This window comes from Cupressus sempervirens, chromosome 9 (assembly GCF_028749045.1).
Source record: "Cupressus sempervirens isolate cs-2001-9-10 chromosome 9, ASM2874904v1, whole genome shotgun sequence".
NCBI classification, from domain to species: Eukaryota; Viridiplantae; Streptophyta; class Pinopsida; order Cupressales; family Cupressaceae; genus Cupressus; species Cupressus sempervirens.
Genome location: NC_143126.1, coordinates 370,463,393 through 370,487,935, shown reverse-complemented (window position 1 = coordinate 370,487,935; position 24,543 = coordinate 370,463,393). Strand labels below are relative to the sequence as shown.

Sequence of the window (24,543 nt, the reverse complement as noted above, 5' to 3'; positions counted from 1 at the left end):
ACTCAAAAGGTTTATTATAATGGACAAGCCATTTGTTAAGGATGGTGGATGAAGAAAGAATTTCCCAATAACTTACATCCAAGGCCTTCACTAGTCTCAATGAAACTGTCACTGTAGACGTGAGAAAGGAGAAAAAATACATGTATTGGTAGGAAACTATCAAGTTTAGGTGTTAGCATCAGCTTCAAAACTTTTCCAACACATAAAATCAGCAACGTCCTGAATCCAAGTCCCTTTCATGTCGAGTGTTTCACTACACTTGTAATAGCAACCAAAATCTAGAAAAACCTCCATGAAATTAGGAATTAAATCCTGAAGAAGACAGGACACAATGCAAAATTTCAAACATTTCTATATTAGACAATCAAAAAAAAATTAAAATGTATCATCATCATTTCAGCCATCATTTATATGTACTGAAGTCAATACAATATATGGGAAAACCTCAAAAGTAAAACATGAACAAACAGGATGTATGTAATATTCCCAGTTTTTAAGGTGACAAATAATTATATTGATGTTTGTTAAGATGTCAAAAAAATGGAAATAATGATTTAATATTAATTAATTTTATTATTAATAATAATATATTATGAAACATCACTTTTAATTAATAAAGTTCTCCAAATAAGATTTTTTTGAATTTGGCTAAGTCAGCAATACTCTAGATGATTCCTAGAGTTCTATATAAGGAGATTGGATGAAGGAAGCCAGACATATTATTTACATAAGCTGATTTTCTAAGGACAGAAACCTTCAAAAGATTGATAGAAGGTCTGGACAAAAAACTAGCTCTTCCAAAGTAGTGGAGTCATGATGGAATCTGCATCTATGCCATATTTGTTAAGTCTCCGCTGAAAACAAATTTGCAAGGGTTTACTGATAAATATTAATATTGGCTTCTATTTCTTATTTGGCAAAACTAGAGTTTAGTATTCTGAATAATACAAGTTTGTGGATATATGTGGCATGATATTATTTGGGTTTATTCTTATAGCATCTGTGGAATAAATAAAGGAGTTTGACAAGATATCAGTGTTGCAAATTTCATATCTGTCATTAGTTAATATCAACATTAAGGGTTTGTGTTTCCTGAAGCATTACAGCAGTCTCCATAGTTGGTGAGATAAATATTTTTGGCGAATAATATAATGGAATCACCCTCTTGAAGAAATATTGTGGAGGTTATTTAAAGGAGCTGAATTCAGAAGACAATATTACTGTGCTCCACAAGGACATATCCCCCACTTTTTGTGCCCGGACCCATCCCCAGGACGGAATGGAGGCACGAAGAAAGGAATTTCCCATCCCCGAAAGTGTTTCTTTTTTTCTCGGAAAAGGGGACCATCCCCGAAACAGCAACCTCAAGACAATAGGGGACTATGGGATGCCAATTCCTCCCAGCGACAGCCTAACCATCCTTGATAGCCCAGCCAAAAAACACAACTAGTGATAATGGGAAAAAGGGTTTTGTGTTTTTTTGGGGGTTTTGTTTTTGGTTGAACATGCAGGCCCCACATGATTAGAAAAAGTTATTAAAAATAGGAAACCCTATTGAAGGAGCTCAAAACACCAAAAAAGGTAAACACTTCTTCATTTTACCATACTTGCCAAGTAGAAGAATATAGAGCAGCAAATCCGGGAAAAAAATCATTTTAGAGTTCTAAGAGGAGGGTTTGTGACTTTCTCATAAAATCTTCTTCATTCCAAATATTCTTTTCATTTTCGATTTGTTTATTTCAACTTTGTGGCCAATTCTTTCCATTTTTCATTCTTTTTTGCAACACATAGGGAGAACATTTTGATGAAATGCTTTTTTTCTTACTCACATCACTATATTACATTGCATAATCATGAACATTAGTGGGAGTGAGAGAAGTAGTGATAGTCATAGCATGGACGTTGCAAAGCAAGAAATTCAAACATCACAAAGAAAAAAACTTGGTACTAGCATAGCCATGGGGGGGGTCTTAAACTGATGTGGATGTTCATGTAGCACAGGCAGCAATCTCTAGCCCATTTGAGTGCCCTTCCCAAGCCCTTAAAAAGTTTGCAAAAGGCAACATTCAACCCCAAGAAACCTCTCCTACATTTTTCACAAGACTAGACGAGAATAAGAAAAAAATTGAAGGTACTAAGGAATGGGAGTGTCATTTGTGCCACAAACATTCATTTTCAGAGCTACATTACAATCCATTGCCATCTTTTGAGGATAGGTGGTCAAGAGGTCAAAGGTTGCAAAAAAAATAGCACGAGATCTAAAATATAAGGCAACTAGATTGCACATGGAAAGGAGGCTTTAACATCAGGGAGTTCAAGAGAGAATGTGCAAGTTAGTATGCCTTTGACTCATCCTTCTTATAACGAAGAAAGTTGCAAACGCACTCCCACTTCTAGCAAAGAAAAGAGAAAGAAGACTAACAAAGAAACAAATGTTGCTGATTAGATCATTTGCAAGCGAAAGAGGTGGCTGAAGCATCTATTGGAAATTTTCTTTTGCTCATGCCATACAATTCCATGTGTCACATTCACCAGAATTTAAACAGATGTGCAAACATATCTACACTGTTGGTCCCTCATTTGGGCCCCTTGGAGAACCAAAACTATGCACCACCATTATTCATAGAGAGTACTCAATAGTGAGCATTTTGATGGAGGATATTAGACTAGCATGGTTGAGGGATGCATGCTACATCATCATGGATGGGTGAACCGATATCAAGCATCTGTCACTCATCAATCTTATTGTCACTAGCACAGCGGGCTCTGATTTTTTAGAGCTATAGACTATTCAGGGAAAAGGAAGGATGCAGTCTTCCAATTTCAGATTTTGAGAGATGCTGAAAAAGAGATTGGACCCCCTAATGTTGTGCAAATAGTCACTGATTCAGCCTGGGCGTGTAAGTTAGCTGAATTAATGGAGGAGGGTGCTTATAAGCACATCTTTTGAACCCCATGTTGTGCACATGCATTTAACAACACCTTGAAGGATATTGGAAAATTTGATTGGAAAAAGGCAATGGGGTCTGCGGCTAGAGATGTGCAAATACTTATTTGCAACATCACCACTCAGTCTTGTCCTTCTTCTCTCCAAAATGATCGAGCCACAGTACCTAAAATGACTCTTCATTATCTCTTATTGCCTTCAAACTCCATGCACAAATCAGTTCCCAAGCCAATAAATTTATTAATTTCTCTTTTCTCCTCAAAAGGCCGCCCAAAATGATTCTAAGTGACTTTAAATTTTCTTAATAAAGTTGGTTCATAATTCAATTTAAATGTCACTTTATTCTCATAAAGTCGTTTTAGTTTGTGAAGTTACTTTATAATAAAGTAACTTCCATTGATTTTAATAAAACAGTAATGTTAACTTCAAATTAACTTTAATATTCAAATATTTATTTGTAACTGTCTCCTGGCCACTGCACTATGAGAACGGACACTGCAACCAGTCCACTGGTGACTTTTAAAATGGCAGTACCGCCTACAAAATAGGACGTTCACTCTTAGTTCCTGAAATGTCACACATAACCCGCTGCAAGGCCTATTAGTCCCAGATGGATTCCCTGTTCACTGTATTAGGCTTTGGGAACACTGCTGATAAGCTAAACCTGCCAAAAATAGAAAGTGCCTAGGAAGGGAAAATTAGATGTATATGTAATCCACAGTATATACAATACAAATATATAAATATATGGACACAGACACAGAGCAGCGAGATGCAGTTCATCTTAGTCAAGAAGTCTCACATTTAAACTAATGAATAATGTGTCTTCTTTAAGGAGCTAGAAAGATAAATTTATAATACAGAGAAAATATGGGTGCTTCTTGGAGACTTACTCCACTTAAAGAACCTAAGAGCTCAATTATAAGTCAGCTTCTAGCATCAAAAATTTCTGACACTGATAGTTCATCATGTCCCTGCAGTCAAGTAAGCTAGTATCCTAAGTGTGTACATTGGTATTGTAAGCTAGTATCCTAAGTATCTACATTGGTGTAGTTCTAGTTGCACTACAAGAACAATTCAAGAACCACCTAATAGCATTTCATTAATGATTTACTGGACCAACACGGTCAGCCCTAAATTATAGTTTCTTGTGTGTTTATTCCAAAGCTCTATTAAATGTACATCGCATGGGTGTAAACCCTATTCCATTATTCTACCTATCTTTAAATTATATTAAAGATTAGTAGATGGACCAGTAGATAGGCATAGCTGATCAAATATACAACTATTGAAATTTTATAATATTTTTGTAGACTAGTTAAAGATAGATAAATGTCTATGCTACCAAGTTGATTTTAGTCTATACAATAATAATATCAAACAATGTTTCCATGATCTTGTTAACAAAATGGCAAAGCCCATAGAGAAGCTAAAAGAAGTAATGATGTGAACTCTAATGGCTAGCCTAGTCAATGCATAGCCCTACAATAAAACAAAAGGGGGTCATACTCGGGTTTGGAAGTAGAGAAAGAGACTCTGGTAAGAAGGGAGAACATTCTAAACTTTGTTAAGATTTTTAGTCATTTGGAGGAAGAGGACAAAGAGCTTCTAGTAATGCTTGCATTGTATACAGTGTGTAAGGATGTTTCAAAAAGAGCAAGGCAGGGAGTAAGAAGTGAGGACAAGAAAATTGCACATGGGAATGAATAGAGCTCGACCCTTAGCTTACTCCACAGCTGTGGAGGGTTGTGTCAAACCCTCCATTAATGTTGCTAAAGTTGTTTTAAACACAGAAACATTCTCTGCAAGACATAAATTAGGAAAAGGGTGAGAAGGTTAAACTAAGGCAGCACAGATAATACCAATTTCAGAGTTGGGAGAAGAATTTTACAATGATATTGATCAATACTAAAAGATGCCACTTATTTATTCTCCACAAATCACTACCCAGGCCTTCCAAAGCTTTTTGGGGTAATTCTACATGGAAGCCCTTCCTTGAAGATTCTATATGATTTATCCTTGAGCAAAAGAATTTTTAATTAGTTCCTTAGACAGTTTGCAAATATCGACTCAGCAGATCCCAATTTTAAAAACTCCAGGAAAACCTGGTAAAAATCTCAGCAACTTAAAAAAATACTCAAATTTTGAAGCTCAAAAAAAAAAGAAGGCAAACTCAGCATTCATACTTTTTTCCTACAAACTCATCAAGCACTTGTGAGTGCTTGCCATAAATTCAAAGCTGCGACTTAAAATAAAAAGTCATGCTTCACAGCTTCAAACTTGAACCAGCAAAAAACTCACTTGAACAAAAATCTCTAGTTCTCAATGACTATCCAAGTACTCTACAAGTTTGCAATCTATGCACTGTTCTAATTTAGAGGAAAGAAGCAGGATTCTAGTGAAGGGTCCCTTGTTCTGCAACAGTGTTCATCACTTAATGAAGCCTTGGTACAAAGGTTTCAATCTTTTACCAGAGAATTTTTTAACTGGTATCAATGTAAGGAAGACTGCCAAATCTACCTATGCACTTTTGTGTAAGCAAAGCTAAGTAACCCAAAGAGTTCAACTTGAGAGAGACGCATAAAGTTCTAACTTTCATGAGAAGTCGGAAAAAATTGGCGAATCAGCTTTGGCAGCATAGATGCCTGAAGTGCATGTATGTCCAATTTTGCCATCTTTCGAGATAAAATTATAAAAAAAGAATCTATGTAAAAATGTTTGCTAATATTCACTGATCATATTCAATAATTCATGCAAGCATAACCTGAGACCAATACAAGCTCTTGTGAGCACAACAACAGGACTAGTATCAGCTCCTTCTGAGCAACCACTCTAGAAACCACCTCCACATTAGAAGCAAATCATTTAAGGCCAAGATTCATAACTTAGAATTTCATATTAGAAATATATTTAGGATTTGAACTTGGATTTCCATAATGAGAACTCAATGCTTTAAGTAATTAGGGGCAGTTGCGCTCTACCCATTGGACAAGTAACAGCATCGTAAGATACAGTTAGGGACATATACAACTAGCACTTGCATCTTTGAAGGGTGCAAGGATTATGCCGATAGTGTTCTATATATATATATATAATGATCTCATTTTATTGATGATGTCGAAAGTTAACTCGTGATATTTATTGTTATACATTAGAACATTTGAAGGGCTAATTTCATCTTTATTGTTCTATACCTGCAAAATAAATCATATTTTGTTTTGAGTGTCATTGGATTTAGGCAAGAACTCATTATTTTCCATATAATTATAATGGATTAATTTGCATTTTGGAGTATTTGTTGAAAGTAAATCAGAGTAAAATACAATGACCATCTAAAGCCTCTCTATTTCACTATTCCCTCTTTCTTCTTCCTCTTTGGCTCTCCCTTTATAACTATCCCCCACTTTGATATTTGATTCACATCCATCTATCTACAATCTCTCCCTATTATTCCCTCCTTTATTTTTCCACGTATCTCATTTTTCACCTTGTTATTTCTTTGTCAATGACCTCCATAGTAACCTTTAGTGGTGTGGCAACTTGGATGATTAGCAACATGATGTGTCCTCTTAATTCATTATCTAACTCACAAAATCTATCTACCTCCCTATACCTATCGTTATATCCTTTTTTATGCATATAATGATATTTTTCTCTCCCTCCCTGTCTCTATCTTATCTTACAATTCTCTTTACATCTCACCTACATCTACTTATATTTCATTTCCTCTATTCCTCTTTGGTCAACTCTATCTAAATATGTATCTAACTATCTATCTATCTCCTCATATATATTTATTATTCAATCTCTTGTGGAACTCCCTCTCTCTCTCCCCCTCCCTCTCTCTCTCTCTCTCACATTCTAAAACTGAAAAAAAAAATATAATGAATTTTCAGAATTTCCTCATACATTGACTATAATGATGGCATATGATACTTTTTCATAAAACTATATATATATATATATATATATATATATATATATATATATATATATATATATATATATATATATATATATATATATATATATATATATATATATATATATACACTTTTAAATTATTTTTAAATAAAATTAAAATGTAAAATACAAAATATATATGTATTAATATTTAATGATATTATATATAAACATTAAATAATATTATTAACATTTTTCATACTATAATAAAATATTCTATCTCTTACCATTATTTTTGAGCTATTTTTATTTCCATTATTATTATAATTTACTTCATTTTATTTTCAAAATAAAAATAAAAATTTAAATATCCATGCTTCTCGACATGGTATTGCAACAGGCAATAGAATCTTAGAGTGCAATCTGAATCCTTATATTTATCAAGACATGTAGAATATATTGTTTTAACATATCTTTTTCACCAATTTCTGTCTCAAGACTATTTATTGCTTATTATTGGCTAGTGTTCTCTACTGAAAACGCACGATAAGATTTTTCTGGTTTAAATATGTTAACCTTTAAGCTCTTTTTACTCTTAGGAATTTACAAACCTATACAATCATATCCTACTTTGCAAAATGACAATATTATGATATGTGATCATTCTTTTGCTCTAGATTCTCACATTCTTACTCTAGACACTCGTAATAGAGACATAGCAATAAGAAAATAAATAAATAGTTTTAAAAAAATTGAAAAATTATATTCTATATTGAATAATTAAGAGCACCACTAAATTCTTAATTTATAAATTGATTTATACGTGTTTTATAATTATTAATACCTATATATAGCAATAAGAATTTAAATTAATTAAATAGATAATATTGATATCATAAAAGATAAATATTTTTTATTTGTCAAATCATGAAAGTGAAGAATATTTACCCTGAGCTTTTTAAATAGAACAGGATGGGATTTATTAACAAATTGTAAACCTGGCCTCCTCGGTTTAGTAGCATTATAATATTAATGAGAATTTAACAAAGTAATGAAGAGTGGACAAGTTATTCTGGATTGCAAATAGACCATCAACATGCAGGTGGAGACTCTCCCAATCAAAATCAATATCTAATCACGGTGCATAGCATTCAGAGACTCACAAGAGTCCTCGAGAAGAGAGCTCAGAGCGCAAGCGGCAATGACGACACGAAAGTCTTATTGTATTATCAATGTTGACGACTCTGTCAGTTGTGGTAAGGATTGCACTACAACTTCCTAGTCCTCCAAGATACAATGGATTTGTGAATAAGAACAAAGCATCAGTCGAATCGGTCTTTGTCGAAGCAACCTTTGACCCACTCTGTCCAGAAAGAAAACATTCGTGGGGAGCATTGAAGGAAGCTCTTCGCTACCTTAACAACAAGATCACATTTATTATACACCCTTTTGCCTTGCCTTATGTTATCACTGCACACTCTTTGTTAAAGAAATAAAAAATTGAAATACAATTGACTATTCAATTTCAACAAGAATTAGTTGTGCTGAAATCCAATGTTTTCTCTGTTTGAAGGCTCTCTAGACGTCGACTTCCTCAAAGATAATTGGAACTAGACACCGAAAATACAAGCCCATAAAGGTTATGAGAATGACGAGAAAATAGAAACTGTCATAAAGGCTTCTGTTGGGGCTATGCATCAAATTTATAGATTCTTCAAAGGTGTGTCTACCATTGTTTTCAATGGTAATGGTTGCAACATTTTGATCGCCACATTATGAATTCTCTTTCTCAATTCCAAAAAAAAATCAAGTTTTTCTGAAAATGGCAATCCACAGCCAATAAGTTAGGTGCATCTTCATTGCTTGCCATTTTCATTGTCTGTTACATCTAGGCTACATTCACTTCTTTGTTTTATTTGCAGCACAAGAGAAGGAATTCATTCTTTTCTCCATTCTTACTCTTTCCTTCATTTTTGTAATGTCCCCTTTTGGGACATTAGAAGAATTAAAGACATATCCATATAATATTAAAATTGACTATGAGAGTGTGGGTTAAAATTATTAAGGGGTCAATTTAGTATTATAAAGTGGGCTAAAGAAGGAGGGATAAGACGAAAAGACAAGGAGTCGAAGAGTCACAGCTGTGAAGATAAAAGGAGAAGAGACTCATTCATTTGGCATGCTTGGTTTTATAATTCAAATTTCAGCTTCTCTCTTAAGAGAGTTATTCAAAAAGCTTCACCTTTCAGACAGCGTGAGGACATAACCCCTCGTGCCAGTGGACAATGGACACAAACCCATTGTCCTTGGAGACATCACATCAAGTGTCTCACGTGTGCTTACAAGTTCTTTCTTAGTGTCCCAATCTAACTATAGAACTATGTTTAAGATTGGACCATTTGAATGTTGGTTATTGTATTGCTGATGTATAATGCAATAGCTTAATTCAAGGTTTTTTCTAAGAATCTATGGTTTATATCATTGGTTTAACAATGCAACTTCGTATGTTTATGTTCTAAATATTATCCTGAGAAAGAAATTGGGTAAATATCTACTGGGGATATTTCAGTAATATCAGAGTTGGTTTTCCTACCAACCTATGAAGTCTAATTCAGACACAGACACAAATTTTGCAGAAATTTTGAGGTATTAAGAGGGCAATAGACTTTCGGGAGCCACATAAATTATGGAATGTTGAGCTTTATATTCAGGTGGTGATGAAATATGGGTGTCAAAGCCAAGGTCAAGTTGCAGTCAGAGGAATGTTGGGCAAGCTACGGGTTGAATGCTAGTTGAAGCATACGTAGTAGTCTCTCCTACGGGTACATTTCCATCGGGAGCAGTCAGAACCAATAATAAACAGTTAAATTGAGCAGTGACACTAATATTAATCATTTGGGACCTATATATAGTGTGACACAGATAGTTTGAAGCTCTCTTTAGACGCGATAACGTTTTAGATGTTCTGTGGGAATTCATGAATTAGCCGCCTTCGGATCATTCTAGTGAACTTCTAGTGGAGTAATCCTCTAGAATCTTCTCTGCCATCACAACAAATGAAGTAGGGGCGACTATTGGTATTCTGATTAGGGAATGTATAATTTTCAAGCAAATTATTGAAGGATATATTAAGACATTTTCCCGTGAATTTGAGAAAAAATTTATAGAATCTCAGAGTCATTACAAAGTGAGTTGTTACAAGGAGCGACTCTTCATTTTGTATGTCGTGAACAAGAAATTTGGTGTTGTCAAGAAATCTAGTGTTATTGGAAGGAATTGTTAAACATCTATTAGTAACGGCTAAGCATTACTCATAATCAAGGTTGTCCAAAGCTTTTGGAGGGTACAATCGAGTCTGGCATACATGCATCCTTGAGCTGAAACATTTTCTTTGATGTCGTAATTATCACCTAGTGCTTTGTTTGTTGATGCTAGGAATAGACACACCTTATGTGAATGGTGCTTGTCCAACAAGAGTAATCGTTCAGCTCATAGTGTTCATTCTTGGGGGAAATGTGGCAATAGAAAGAGGGAGCAACGGTTAAGTGACCAATTTCAGAACCAATGTCTTTTAGTCTACTTTTTGTAAAGCAGTGACAAATGTTTTTGGAAGGCAGATTGTGTTTGTAACAGCTAACGTTTGTTATCATGGGGTGCAAATCTTGAGGTGTCAGGATATTCAGTGCTGAAATATTACATGATTCCTCGGGCCTAGGAGAAGCAGTTTGAAACAACCATTCTCAGTATCGTGAAAAATAACAAAAGAAGCCTTCAAAAGCTTTCCTAGCCTTGTCGTCAATATTTATTTGCATGTGTATTGGAGGGAGCCAAATTCAATGACAATGAAGGGAATCCTTCAAAACAAGCGTGTCAACGGTTTGGGGAAAACAAAAGAGTTTAATTACAGTTACAAGCATTAAGGCTGAATAAATACCGTAGATATCTGAAGACATGCCTAGACGTGGTTTTGTTGTTAATGAAAACCAACACTCTACAGGACCAATCAATATTAGAAGTTGTCAATACTTAGTTTTCAGAAGTTAACTATAACTCAATTCTTTGAGCTGGCCACATTTTTGTACGGAAGATTCAAGTAGAGATATCCCAGTGATATCACGAGATAACAGGGAACGATTTTCTTTACATTTGCACAAATGTAGACATTTTGTGAATTGAGGATTGAATAATGCGAGTTGGGGTAGGAGCACTATTCATAACTCTGATGGATCAGTGGCATGCAAGATAAAGGAGGGTGTTGGTATTGCCACAAACAATGTTATTGAGTACCGTGCGCTCATTCAAGGATTGGAAGTTTGCTTCAGTAAGGGAATTGATTGCATTCATGTGCAAGGTAATTCTAATCTTGTGTTTATGCAGACTCAGGATAAGTGGAAGACAAACAGTGATAACATTGCTGATTTGAATAAAGAAGCCTAAGATTGTAATCAATTGGAGACACACTGGCAAGAACATTACATATAGATAAATTTATTGAAGAAAAATTCGATGTTCTTGATTTCAGGTTGCATATTTCTAAATTGGTGTTGCTCGTTGTCCACCAGTGGAAAAAAGTGAATCATGACTTACTTGCCTCGAACTCATTATATATGCATGTATTAAATTATTCAACATGGGTATTTGGAACAGTTGCTAAGCCTGAAGTTTTGCTACAAGGAGAGGTTGTAATCTCTTTTGCTGTCAACCCAGTTCTTGACTATAAGGGGGCAATTGAGTTTTCCAAATTGAGGCTAACAGTCAAGCAGCCTGAATTACAATCTCAATTCAGAATTACATTCATAATTTGTATGCCGCAAGTGATGAGGGTAGAATTCATGGTTTGAGAAGTCAGTTGAAAAGTGGGGAAAATCAGCTTGGAAAATTAGTTAATAGTGTCTCAAGGCAGCAAGCAAACTTAGCCCAAACACTCAGGACATTCCTTTGGTAAAGCATTCTCCAAAATGCTATAGCAGCGTTGTTAAAGATCTATGTACATCAGTTTTCTACATTTTGAAGGAGCATCCATCTTGATGATTTGGGAAAAAATATAGGGCTTGGATAAAATCAAGAAAGGTACTATGAAGCTACAAGAGCAGTTAGCCCAAAATTTTGAACCCAATATAAGAGCAGAAATACTCGACATTTATAGACTATTAAAAACTTCCTACTCGAGTTCAGAATGACTTACCGTTCACTGATTACATGGATTTTCATCCAGAGCAGCAAAACAAGAATGGTATGGTAAAAAAGAAGTATTTTGAATTGGTTCAGAATCTCCTTGCAAAAGACCACTGCAAAAATTTGTATGAAGAGTTTCCAACAAACCGAAATCATCTAATAGAGGATCTTGAAAAAGAAGATCAGTCAACTACCATTGATTTGCAACCTTCTTGTGATCATGTAGACGTGTTACACAAGGTACAAGTTTCTACGTTGGTGATTTGGAGGTTAGCTTCGACAAACATGTTGATAATGTCAAGTGTACTCAAGGTAATAGCATGTTGGAGTCTTTGTATGATGAACAATATGTTTCTTATACGCATGATATTAACTTCAATGAACAGTCCAAGATGACACTTCAAGACGTTGAGTTATATCAACATGTCAATAATGAAATGCATGTCTTAAAGAACCAGTTGAAGGTCAGTGACCACATGGTTGTGGCATCCTTGGTTCATTATGACAGCACTCACAGGATGGTTGAGGATCTCCATAGAAAGGTTCAAAAGGAAGTGGAAGGAGATTTGCTTGTTGCTTATTTGCAAGTAGTCAAAACAACTCTTGAAACTATGAAATCAGATTATTTATATTTTCTTTCTGACAGGGATTATATTCTTAAAGTTGGTGAAATATATGTTGATTAGTAGAATAAAGGATGGAATGAGATTATTAAGCTCAATAGGGAGCTTAAGTATACTCATGAGGCATTGGATGATACTCAAATTTCTCTTCAAGAAGCAGAAAATCAGGTTAGGATCACAAATCATTTTTGGAAGCATTAGAGCAAAGAGAAGTAGGAGTTTTTCCGAGATGTAATTGATGAACTTGTTAGCATTCAGCGGACTTATGACTTGGACAACTATCCCAAAAGACCAAGTATCACATTCAGCTTATAGACAACCCCATGTTTGAAGTGGATGCTGGTTGGACTTCCGATAATCCCCTTTTCAAGATAAATGAGGGAACTCCTTTTGATTGTCACGAAGAGGATGATCTTGACTTAAGAATATTGGACTCAGATACAATTCCTAGAATTGAATCTTAGTCACAAGATTGGTGTGGTGAATTGACTATGGTCGCTCACCCTTTGATCAGCCCAAACATGGTTTTCGATGTCAACCCATTTAGGAGTTGGATGGATTTCATATAGCAACCATTAAATAGATCTTGGTGGAGTATTGATGAGAGTTATGTTTCAATCATAGGGGATGGCTTTTCGGCTTCATTCTTACTCTTAGCACCTATGTACTTAGGGAATCTCCAAATTTATGACGACAGTTTGGTATTTGATGTGCACATGGTGTTGTTTTCAGCTTTTGAGCAGATTGTTTCTTACATCAACTATTTAAGTTGGGTCATCACCATCTACTAGGTTATACATAGCTCCTTGATACATTTCTACCTCATCATATCAGCTAGTCATGACAATAGGGTTTGGGATCAGCTATTGTCCGTATGTATCCATGGCATTTTGAGGATTTGGTTGTAGTTCTACACACTTTGGGACTGGATGCAATTATGATCAGAATTGTACAGCCTATAGATGCAACGATATTTCATAGATTAACATGGGATCCAGGCATTTGGTTGATGGATGTATTGCAATTTGACACCTTGTTTTGCAGTATGTCAGGATTTGTTTTTAGATTGAGCTACAGAGCTACCTGCAAATTCATATAGGATCCTAGTACTGATTGCTTGAGGACAAGCAATCTCGATGACGAAAGATTTGTAATGTCCCATTTTGGGACATTAGAAGATTTAAAGACATATTCATGTAATATTAAAATTGACTTTGAGAGCGGGCTTAAATTTATAAAAGGATCAATTTAGTATTATAAAGTGGGCTAAAGCGACAAGGAGGGACAAGATGAAAAGACAAGAAGGGAGTCAAAGAGTCATAGCTATGAGGATAAAAGGAGAAGAGACTCATTCATTTGGCGTGCTTGATTTTGTGATTCAGAAAGCTTCAGCTTCTAGCCAGCGTGAGGATGTAGCCCCTCGTGTCAGTAGACAGTGGACGCAAACCCATTGTCCATAGAGACGTCACATCAGGTGTCTCACGTGTGCTTACAGGTTCTTTCTTAGTGTTCCAATCTGACTGTAGAACTGTGTTTAAGACTAAACCATTTGAATGTTGGTTATTATATTGCTGATGTATAATGCAATAGCTTAATTCAAGGTTTTTTCTAAGAATCTATGGTTTATATTATTAGTTTTATAATGCAACTTCATATGTTTATGTTCTGACAGTGTTAACCCGACATGGGGGTGCGGCGGTGCAGGGGGACGCCAAGATGAGTTAAGAGAAATAAATGGCCTCAATTTGGGGACGGTGGGGGGACGGCGGGGTGTGGAAGGGGAGGGGGAGGTGGTTGCATAATATATAATATATATGAATGCAAATGCTAATTATGAAATGATACTTCAATATATTATATAACATACCAAACATAGTTGAATAGAGAAAATTGAAATGTGATTCACAAACCATAAGTTCAAACTTGAAACTTCATAACCATTACCAATGACCATTTAACAAATTTAGTTCAAGATGCAAGATTCAAAATTCAAAATTCATTGTTCAAATATGAATATCATATATGATACATCATAAAGATGCTCATGATGACAATGAGTCGAGTAGCATGAAATAGTGAAATGAAATAATGTATCATAGCCATATCAAAGTGAGTACAATCAACAAAATAACAAAATGTCCATAATGAGAATGGAATCATCCCAAGTGCTCTCTAAGCATGCATAAAAAACAAATTAAAAAAGAAAAGAAAAAAATAATTTTTTTAAACTATTTGGGCCATTCAGCCGGCCGCACCCCGCTAGCACAGCACCCCACAAGCACCCTGGGAGCACCCCCACACCTAAGCACCCACGATGCACCCAAGCACCTGCGAACCACCCGGGTGCTCGACCGGTGTGGCTGAGGTGCGGCAACGCATTTTTGGCCAACGGGGGTACTCAGGTGCGTAACGCACCTGCACCAGGTGCTTCAAGTTTTTGATCCGGGTGCATGCACCCAGGTTACACTGTGTTCTAAATATTATCTTGAGAAAGAAATCTGGTAAATTTCTCCTGGGGATATTTCAAATTTCATGGTCTTTTATTTGTTATACTATGACATCTTGTAGTAGAAAAGGCACCAATAATTTCAAAGTGCGAACCATATTATTTATAATTTCACAAAAATAATAAAGTAATTTTTCAATAATCTTCCTAACATAATATTTCTAATTAAAAATATTTTTTAAAACAATAAAATAAAAATTTCTATTTTATAACAATACAAAATCATGTATATAAGTATATTTATGTACTCTAATTAAGGAATTTCCCTCAACAACCCTCGCCTATTTATTTCAATTTAAAATAAAAATTTGAATAAATTTTATTCAACACCCCTTCCAATGTATTTGAATAAAAGATAAAACATTTATTTAATTTTCAATGCAATGTTTTAATATTAAGGGCGTGTGCATATGCATTGCATGTATAGAACACACTAATCACCATTAATAATTAGCCTTTTTGCTGTTAGTTATCATGTTCGAAATTCCCCAAAGTGATCTCTAAATTATTCAAAAATATGGTTGGTAGTGACATCTATTATGACAAAATCACATGTCCATATATTTAAATTATAATTGTCAAAAAAATATAAGATCTCTACCACAAATTATTATTATGAAACAAATAGGTCACTACGTTGAAGCAACCATTGTAAACTGAAATGACACTATTATTGAGAGTTTCCATAAGAATGGATGACAGAAGGTACTTGATTACTCACTAAAGCAACTTTGTTATCAACAACGCTAAATAAACACTCAAACGCTACATCAACACTCAAGACACTGCATCATTGATCCACTTCACCCAATGGCTAAGAGCATCGTAAGCTTTTCCATGGTCATCGAAATCTCACTGCCATGTGGGCACTACAGATACCATTTTTATCAGCACCAATTTGTTGTTAAGGGATTGTTTACTCTGCCAATGATGAAATGTGCCAGAAACTTTCCTAGGCTTTCCCCGACGTAAGACTATCGGATTGTCCGAACAATCCGGCCAATCTGTTTTCCAAGGAGTAGCCTATCGGCTAATAAATTTGTCTCCAATTAAACTTTAGTTTTGTATGCTCATTGAATTTATTATCTATCCAATGCATGAAATTTTAGACATTACCCAACTCATTCTAATGGCCTTTTGTGAAATTATTTCACTACATCTAATTTCAAATAGAACACTGCTAGACATTCTAGCTATGTTCCTCGGGGACATGTACTCGGCCTAAAACCAGGAGTTTCAAAAACGAGAATGGGTATGGGACGTCCCCTAGCCGTCCCCAAAAATGGCAAATTAGCTGGAGACGTCCTCGAAACTTGGGGATGGCTAGGAAAAAAAGGGAGATGGCTGGCCATCCCCAATATGGAAAGGGGACGCCTAGACATCCCCCAACCGTACTGGGTACAGCCAACCATCCCCCAAAAAAAAAAAAAAATTTAATTAATTTTTTATTAACAAAAAATTTATGCAAAAATAATTTAAAAGTGAATATTATAAAATAATTTTAAGGCTCCTTACTAGGTCACCAAGGTGGGCCCCACCCCTCCAAAGGCGGTAGAGGCAAAATAGGAGCAGCAATCTGTTTCATTTTTCTATGTTATGTTTTTTATGTTGAACATAAACATGATTACGATACATTGATACTTATTACTTTATGGCAGCCCTCTAGCCTTTGGACGCATAGCTTTAGGCATATTTAGATTTAGATTTTCAAATTTATCATGTTTATCATCATGATATTGTTCACTGATATTGATATGCATTTTGACAATTGAGTACTAAAATTAGATATTATTTCCTAGATGGCATTCAAATGTTGTATGTTATGGTTCTATAATGTTTAAATGACATGCTTTGTGCTTAGTTTCATATGAATGACATGTATATTTGCAAATTTCAATGTATATTTTAAAATTTTCATATATATATATATATATATATATATATATATAACCGTCCCCCCCCCCTGGTCCCCAAAATCGCCAATAAAAAATGCCGTCCCTGAAATCCGTCCCACCGTCCCCCGCCGTCCCTGTACCGGAAACTTGGGGGAACATAGCATTCTAGCACCAAAACCTATAGTGGCATTAAATAAAATAGGAACTTGATCTTACAGAAAGAATGTCAATTGATTGCATGTGGAAACTCAACAACAATCTAGTGCATAATATGAGATTTCCCCATATTTTAAAGCCATTTGAAATAAAAATTTCTCAACAAAGACAGTATTTGACCAGTCAGGCAGATCACAAACCTACAAGCAATTAATTTTTTTATGTACCTCCACAAAACAACTGTCTGCTTCTCTTTCTTGACCTTTGTAGAAGAGGTTTCTTTCTCCTCCTGTTATCTACTGCCTCTGTGTCCATTGCTTCATCCTTCTCATCTTCAATTCCAATACCCTCTTCTGTGCAGCTGCACTCTTCTTTGATGTCATCAAAATGTTCATCTTCTGATCCCTGCTGTTTTGTTGCTGTCATGGGCAGGTTCTTCAACTTACTTTTTAGATTGCCTGAAGGTTCTGGATCAACTGGTTCAGACAATGCCATCTCATCTGCATTTCTAATACTAGCATTGCCTACTTCTCTGCTTTCTTGACTACCTTCTAAACCTCCTTCATCCATAGCAGACCCTGTATGCTTGATGGCAGAGCCCCCAGACTCATTCCTTACATGAATACCCTGAATTTGATGCAAAATACCAAACGACTTAAACCCAAAAACATGAATACATTCGGATGAGGAGCTACAAAATCCAAGGATGGCTAACTAGTAATATAGTATAAGCTAGAAATGTGTACCTTCAAATCACCATTTTGGACAGGAGATGATCTCATCCGTAGTGTAGTTCGGCTTGGAGTTCGAGAAATTTGAGGAGATGCTGCTCTCTGTGAAGCTGCTGTTAATGTCAGGGCAGCAGCTTTAGCAACATCATAATCATCATGATCATCATCAGAGACAGGCTCTTGTTTACTAAACAGCACTGTCTCGGAACTGTGCCTTTCCGCTTTACCAGAAACTGGAAAACGTGGTGTCCTTTTCCCAACAACACGTTGCCGATTACCTGCAGCCAGTTTCACTATTCATAGGAAATCAATATATATGAGCCAGAAAAGCCCCCAATCACCATACAATTAATGTCTTTCATTCAACAAAAAGTGTGAATCGGCATACTCAATCAGCAAAACACAAACAATGAAAAAATTATGGATAAATTGCTTAGCTAGAAGAACACTTCAAAATAATGATAGCAACAGAAGGAATGATTTCTTTTACATTTCAAAAGCTCAAAAACAACATATCATCTTAACATCTTACAAGGCATATCATTTTGACATAATTAGGAAATGTGAACTCATACCCAATAACAAGCTTCAATTCTGCTGTGTTTCATTTACATGATATAGCCAGCTTGTTCACTCACTAATCAAAATTCGAAGTTATTATTTTTATCAGAAAAAAAGAAAAGAGTTTTATTCTGGCACATCTTCATTGTTACTGTTCATTATTATCTAGCCTTTGTGAAGGAACTTCTACATATATCGGGATGAGGAGATCTCTAGTAGAATTAAAACTAAATGGTTAAACTGTATAACAAGTCCAAAGTCTAAAGACACTAGTTTACCCAATAGATTCAAGATATCCCTATTCACAATGAGATAGATTCTTAAGCTGAGCATTTAAGAATGCTCCACATCCAGAGTAAAAAGCAGATCAATAAGTTTTGCCATCTACAAACCATTAAGTTGTGAATTTATTTAGACATTTGAATTATGATAATTTTTTTATGTTGAGTATTTTGTCTGAAGAAAAATCATTTTATATCCTTCTCAGAAACGATTTCAAATTGAAACTGGTAAACAATACCAGGATAGGCAAAAGCATCATGACAAAGTTTCAATTCAAATATTACAACTCTAACATGGACAAAGGATTCTTTTAAATTGGAGTGGTTAGATGCTCTCCAGCACAATGCAAGAGCAGACTGCTGAAGAAACTAACTGCCGGCCCTCCCAATTCCAAGAACATGATGATGCAGCCAATACCTCCACAATTATATGTCCACATAACCAAGGGTGGATGATGTATTCAACCGTTGAAATTTCAAATGCATAGATGTGAAAGATATAACTCCTCACCCAAGTTTGTGAAACATCTGTATTCAAATGCATAGATGTGAAAGATATAACTCCTCACCCAAGTTTGTGAAACATCTGTATTCAGATGTTTCACAAACTTGGGTGAGGAGTTGTATCTTTCACATCTATGCATTTGAAATTTCAACAGTTGAATATTATTTCTAAGGAAGACAGCAAATAGATCTAGGTAAATCGCATGTAAATAAATGTTAGGCGTGAAAAAATGACAAAACACTGTACCTCTGGACCTCCTTTTCTTCACAGGAGACTGGCATCCATAATTTGAAGGTCCCGATCGACAATGTAACAAACCTGTATAGCTTCCATCATAATTATTTGCACTGTTTGGATTCTGCTTCAATCGACTTTGCTTTTGAGGCTGTCCAGAGCCATCACTACTGTCCCGGTCACTATTGCTCCCCTCCTGATAAACGCACACAACGCTATAGATTATTTGCATCTTACTTTTCAAAGCTTTACTCTGAATAACCCTGTGTGACCATAATTTTGTATACATATGCAAAAATTGAATACAAGAAAATTTTAGTACAGTCATTTTCATCAAGATTATATAACTACATAATTTAAATGATAGATAAAACAATTTAATTAATTTTCATAATAATAGTTCATCAGGAAGTTAATTAAGTCAAAAGATATTTGTGTAAGAGATGTCAAATATGCAGGTTGGATGAACCTATGGACTACAACCCACCCCAATGTGTTTTCATAGCGATACCTAGCAAAAGGTATTAAATGGATCCCTGTTACAGACATGACCCCAACACAATTTCTCTACATGCTATCATGAATTGTCAAGATTATGATCCTAATATGCTAAGTAAATGATAAAATATTTGATGTATTAACAAATGATCGAAGAAATCATTATAAAGAATTTTACAAATGTACAAAATAGAAAGTTTCAAATAAGAAACTGAAGAAGATTGTAGAAACAATCTTATCTATCTAAATTACATTATATACAAAAGATGACAATTAAAGTAATAAATTAATAATATTCTAAAAGATCCAAGATCATTTCCATTGTGCATCCTCCTCATCAATGCAAATGCCTATAAGCAGGTCAGTAAATAATGCATGCAACTCCTGGTGGATTAACAGAATTCCATCAAATGTGACTTCTTAGCCACAGCGAAATCTAGATGTGGTAGTGCTTCCTTATTGTGTTGAATTTAGACGCTCATTTACCACAGGCAATAGTTTTCCCTCCCAGCCATAGATGACTCAGAATGTGTCCCCCAAGCACTGCATCTGCTTGATAAAGCAGATTGTATATTTCCATACTACGCTGCTTCTTCCTTTATACAAATTAAATGGGCTCCAAGGAGGGACACACCCCTTTCAAAGCTCAGGCCCCCAATTATTATATTACAATAATAATATAATAATTATAATATAATAACAATGGCCCTCTCAAAACATATAATGTTTATATTGTAAAGTAATTATCACAGAATAATTACATCTCACAATAATATAATAATTATATTAACGGTATAATTGTTATATTATTTTGATCAATAACAATAATTACAATAATGTAATCATAACAATATAATTATACTATCTCGCTAATAACTAGCATTTGCACCGAAGGCAGAAGGAGGTGCAACAGTTGCGCCAATAGAAAGATATAAACCATTGCAAATAATACAAGAAGTAGGAGTAAAGATGTTCCATTTTTATGTTCATCATATACACTGCATATTATCGAATACATGTAAGAGACAATTCTTCTGGACCTTTGGTATGATAAGTTATTCTTCACATCAACAAGTATGTAAAGCAGATAACTGTTATGATTTCGCGATCTTTGATTTGTCTCACATTAAGTTTTTTCAAGCAAGCCTCTTCTTTTTTTCTTAAAATTGTGTATGGGTTGTTTTGCATCTTTGAGTATCTCTCAAAAAAAAAAAACATTAGTTGAACGTGAAGGCTGCTTAGTGACTCTTGACATGGTTGTAAATGTCAACCCCTATCTCTTGTTTTGCCAAAACCGAGTTTTTTCTATAGTTTCAGCCCTTGCAGATTTATGTATGGTTATGGCCCTTGGCCATTGTCCGCAGTATTTGTCATATATTGCCTAGTGACACAAGAATGATTCGCACAATTTTTTCAATCTTCTTTATCCTATGGTGGTCCACAATAATTTTTGATTTCATAGGTGCAATAATTACGCCAATAGTTAAAATATCTATGTCAAATATTATATTGAAAACAAAAATGTTGAAATAAAAAATTTGGTTTATGATAGTGCACAATAATGATTTATAGCATTAATCTATTGCATAAATATGCTCCTCAATTTTTATAGAGCATGTTGTATACAACTATTACAGTTCAAACAACATTACCAAATACCATTTCCTAAGTATTAAGGATTTGTACACTTATTTATACTTTCATGCATCTTCCAAAATTTATGGTTGTTTTTGTGCTTGAATTTGAACCTTCACTATAATCAGAAGCAAGTTTCTAGGTGAGAAAGTTTTATGATGAATGTGTTTGAGTTGGAATCATGTCCAATGCGTAATATAACCTTGAGTTCTTCTAGAAGGTTCACATCATTTCATTAATCATTCTCATGAAAAATGGGTTGAGTTCTTCTAGAAGGTTCACATCATTTCACTAATCATTCTCATGAAAAATGGGTTCTTGTGAACAACTTATGGGTGCTAATTAGTATTTTCAACGAATCAAATTCTTTAATAAAATAAAATATTTGTCAGAGAAAATAAAATAAAAATGCTTACTTTATAATTAAATAAAACTTTTATAGCTCGTAAATAATTTAATATTAAAAACATTTTTCTCAATGAAGTTGTAATATATATAGGTATATTGACATTTTTAATATATTACTGCTTTCTATTTTCTTTTTTCATTATAATTCACAAGTACTTAAAACAAACACTTATTATTACTTGTTATTTTATGATTTAAATTATATAATATTTTTTAAACAAATTATACAAAATCTCTGAAGCTTGCTTCTCACCTCTGTTTCCTTGTTTGACCACTTCTCACAAAATGTGTCCTATAATCCACTCGCCACATTCAATCTCAGTGACTCAAAAACATGCAACTCAAAAACATAACAGAGGTGTCATGAAGCCCAATGTTTTCACCTAATTATTTTTCCTAACACCAAAATGACTTTTCCAGGTAAGACAACACACGTCCTGATCAAAGTCCCTCATATAATAGCCTATTGGCTAATTATATTAATGATTATCAAACACAATAATCAATATAATTATTGTATCACAATTGCTATATTATCATAGACTTTATTATAACATAGCTCCAATTCAACCCAAGAAGGGATCCGACCTAGCTACAAACATCAACACTGTCTTAGCTAAGGAAGATTCCTTCTGAACAACCAAAACACATGATGTCAACCATTACAGTTGCTGGTCCATCATGGCTTACTACCACCACAAGAGTTTAATGTCATCTCAACATGAAGTTCAACATAGCTACTTCTAGAGGGTGAATAAGCACAACCATGTAATGACATCCACCACACCTACTCAACAAGATCTTGCCCCTTGGACTTCTCCCTCTCAGATAAGAATTGAAAAGAACTTAAAGATTGTTTAAATGCTAAGACTCCCTCTCAAACAGAAATCAACCTTTTGACCTCCTCATCCAAGGTTAAATAGTCACTCGCTCTAAATGGAGTCCTCTCAGCAAGGACATAATTCACACAAAAATAGAATTTAATATGCTAGAATCTGATCTAGCTAATTTCAACACTCCCTCTTAGCTAGGCAGGATTCAAATTACACGTCATCACCATGACACTCTTAGAGGGTGAGAAAGAACATCGTGGACTCTTTCCATGATATCCATCGTGCATACCCACAGAGCATGGACCTACCTTGCATTACTCGCAAAGGGAAGGAGAGATCTTGCACCAAGATGGTGATCATATTCCTGAGAGATCTCCCCATTGTTCATGTCCAATTGCACAATCTTTTTATCACTCATACCAACATGAAGTACATTTTGCTTATCCTCGTCTAGGTTGAGCTTTAACACATAGAATTCTCCCTATGGAGAATGTTGATATCACCTTCCCTGTTTCTATGTCCCAAAGCCTAATGTTCCTATTGAACCCCGCACACAAAAACCCAAAACCATTATTGCTAAATGATATATCTCTAACTACCTTGGAATGACCCATGTATGCCCTTGTGCATTTGCCACTATTAAAAAAATAAAACCCAAATCTTTATCTTGGTGTCCATAGTGGCAAAAAGAAAAAGATGGTCGTAATTGGGTAAAATCTAATTATAGAGACCCCTTTTGTGCTTGCTTCTTTTAAACATTCTTGCCGCAACAATGCATGCATACATAATATAGATTGACAGGAATGCTCTTGATCCGCACAATGTAACTTTTCCAATTTTGAGAATCAGACAAAGTAAAGTAAGTGTGAAGAGAAAGAAAGACACATCGCGTACAAAGCTGTTGCCATCAAACCGTAGATCTGAACCAACATCAACTTCAACAAAAAAACAACAATACTTGCAAACACATTAGGAGCTCCATTTCCAAGAGGAACAAGAGTCACTCTAACAACTATAGGTGGTAGCTTCAAGAGTTTCGATAACTTCTCTAGAGAACAACAAAAATAATATGTTGTTGCGTTGCCTAGAATAGTGCCACCAACCAAACACCTAAGACAACATAACCAAAACTAGCCAGTTCTCGCATATGCAGTAGAAGAATGTTATGAACTCATTGACTCCTCTAGAAACAAGTCGATTGTGGGCTTTGTTATTTCAAATTGTCGGAGCTTCCATTTTCATCCAAGTTGAGATTCAAGATGGTTCCGACTAATGAGCACCAATAACTTAAGGTTTGTAGATCGATCCTGTGAGGAGGCACCAGTACATTTCCTTCTATGTTCCCTCGAGTTTCCAAGACGAGGACAGCAAGGGACGGTGGGAGGGGTTCCTAGGATGGCAAAATGTTTTGGCGATTTTGGGGACGAGGGGGAACGGCTATATATATAAATAGGGAAATTTTTAAATACATACTAAAATTTGCAAATATACATGTCATTCATATGAAACTAAGCACAAAGCATGTCATTTAAATATTATGAAACTTTAACATACAATATTTGAATGCCATCTAGGAAATAATAACCGATTTCAATACTCAATTGTCAATATGCATATCAATATGTGAACAAAAATATTTAAATACAAATTTA

General features: G+C 34.9%; 1 protein-coding gene across 10 annotated transcripts in view; it reads right to left on the bottom strand.

Annotated features, from left to right (window-relative positions):
* Positions 1–24,543, bottom strand: part of ALY3 (DNA binding protein) — a 129,771-nt gene that overhangs the window by 60,520 nt on the left and 44,708 nt on the right. For 8 of the 10 annotated variants that reach the window (XM_089800153.1, XM_089800160.1, XM_089800156.1 and 5 more), the window contains 3 exons: positions 19,530–19,713; positions 17,952–18,229; positions 17,433–17,832 (listed from right to left, as the gene is read on the bottom strand). In XM_089800153.1, the coding sequence (XP_089656279.1) occupies positions 17,433–17,832; positions 17,952–18,229; positions 19,530–19,713 (862 nt within the window). The remainder of the gene's footprint in view (positions 1–17,432; positions 17,833–17,951; positions 18,230–19,529; positions 19,714–24,543) is intronic. The other 2 variants (XM_089800158.1, XM_089800159.1) reach the window with 1 other exon arrangement.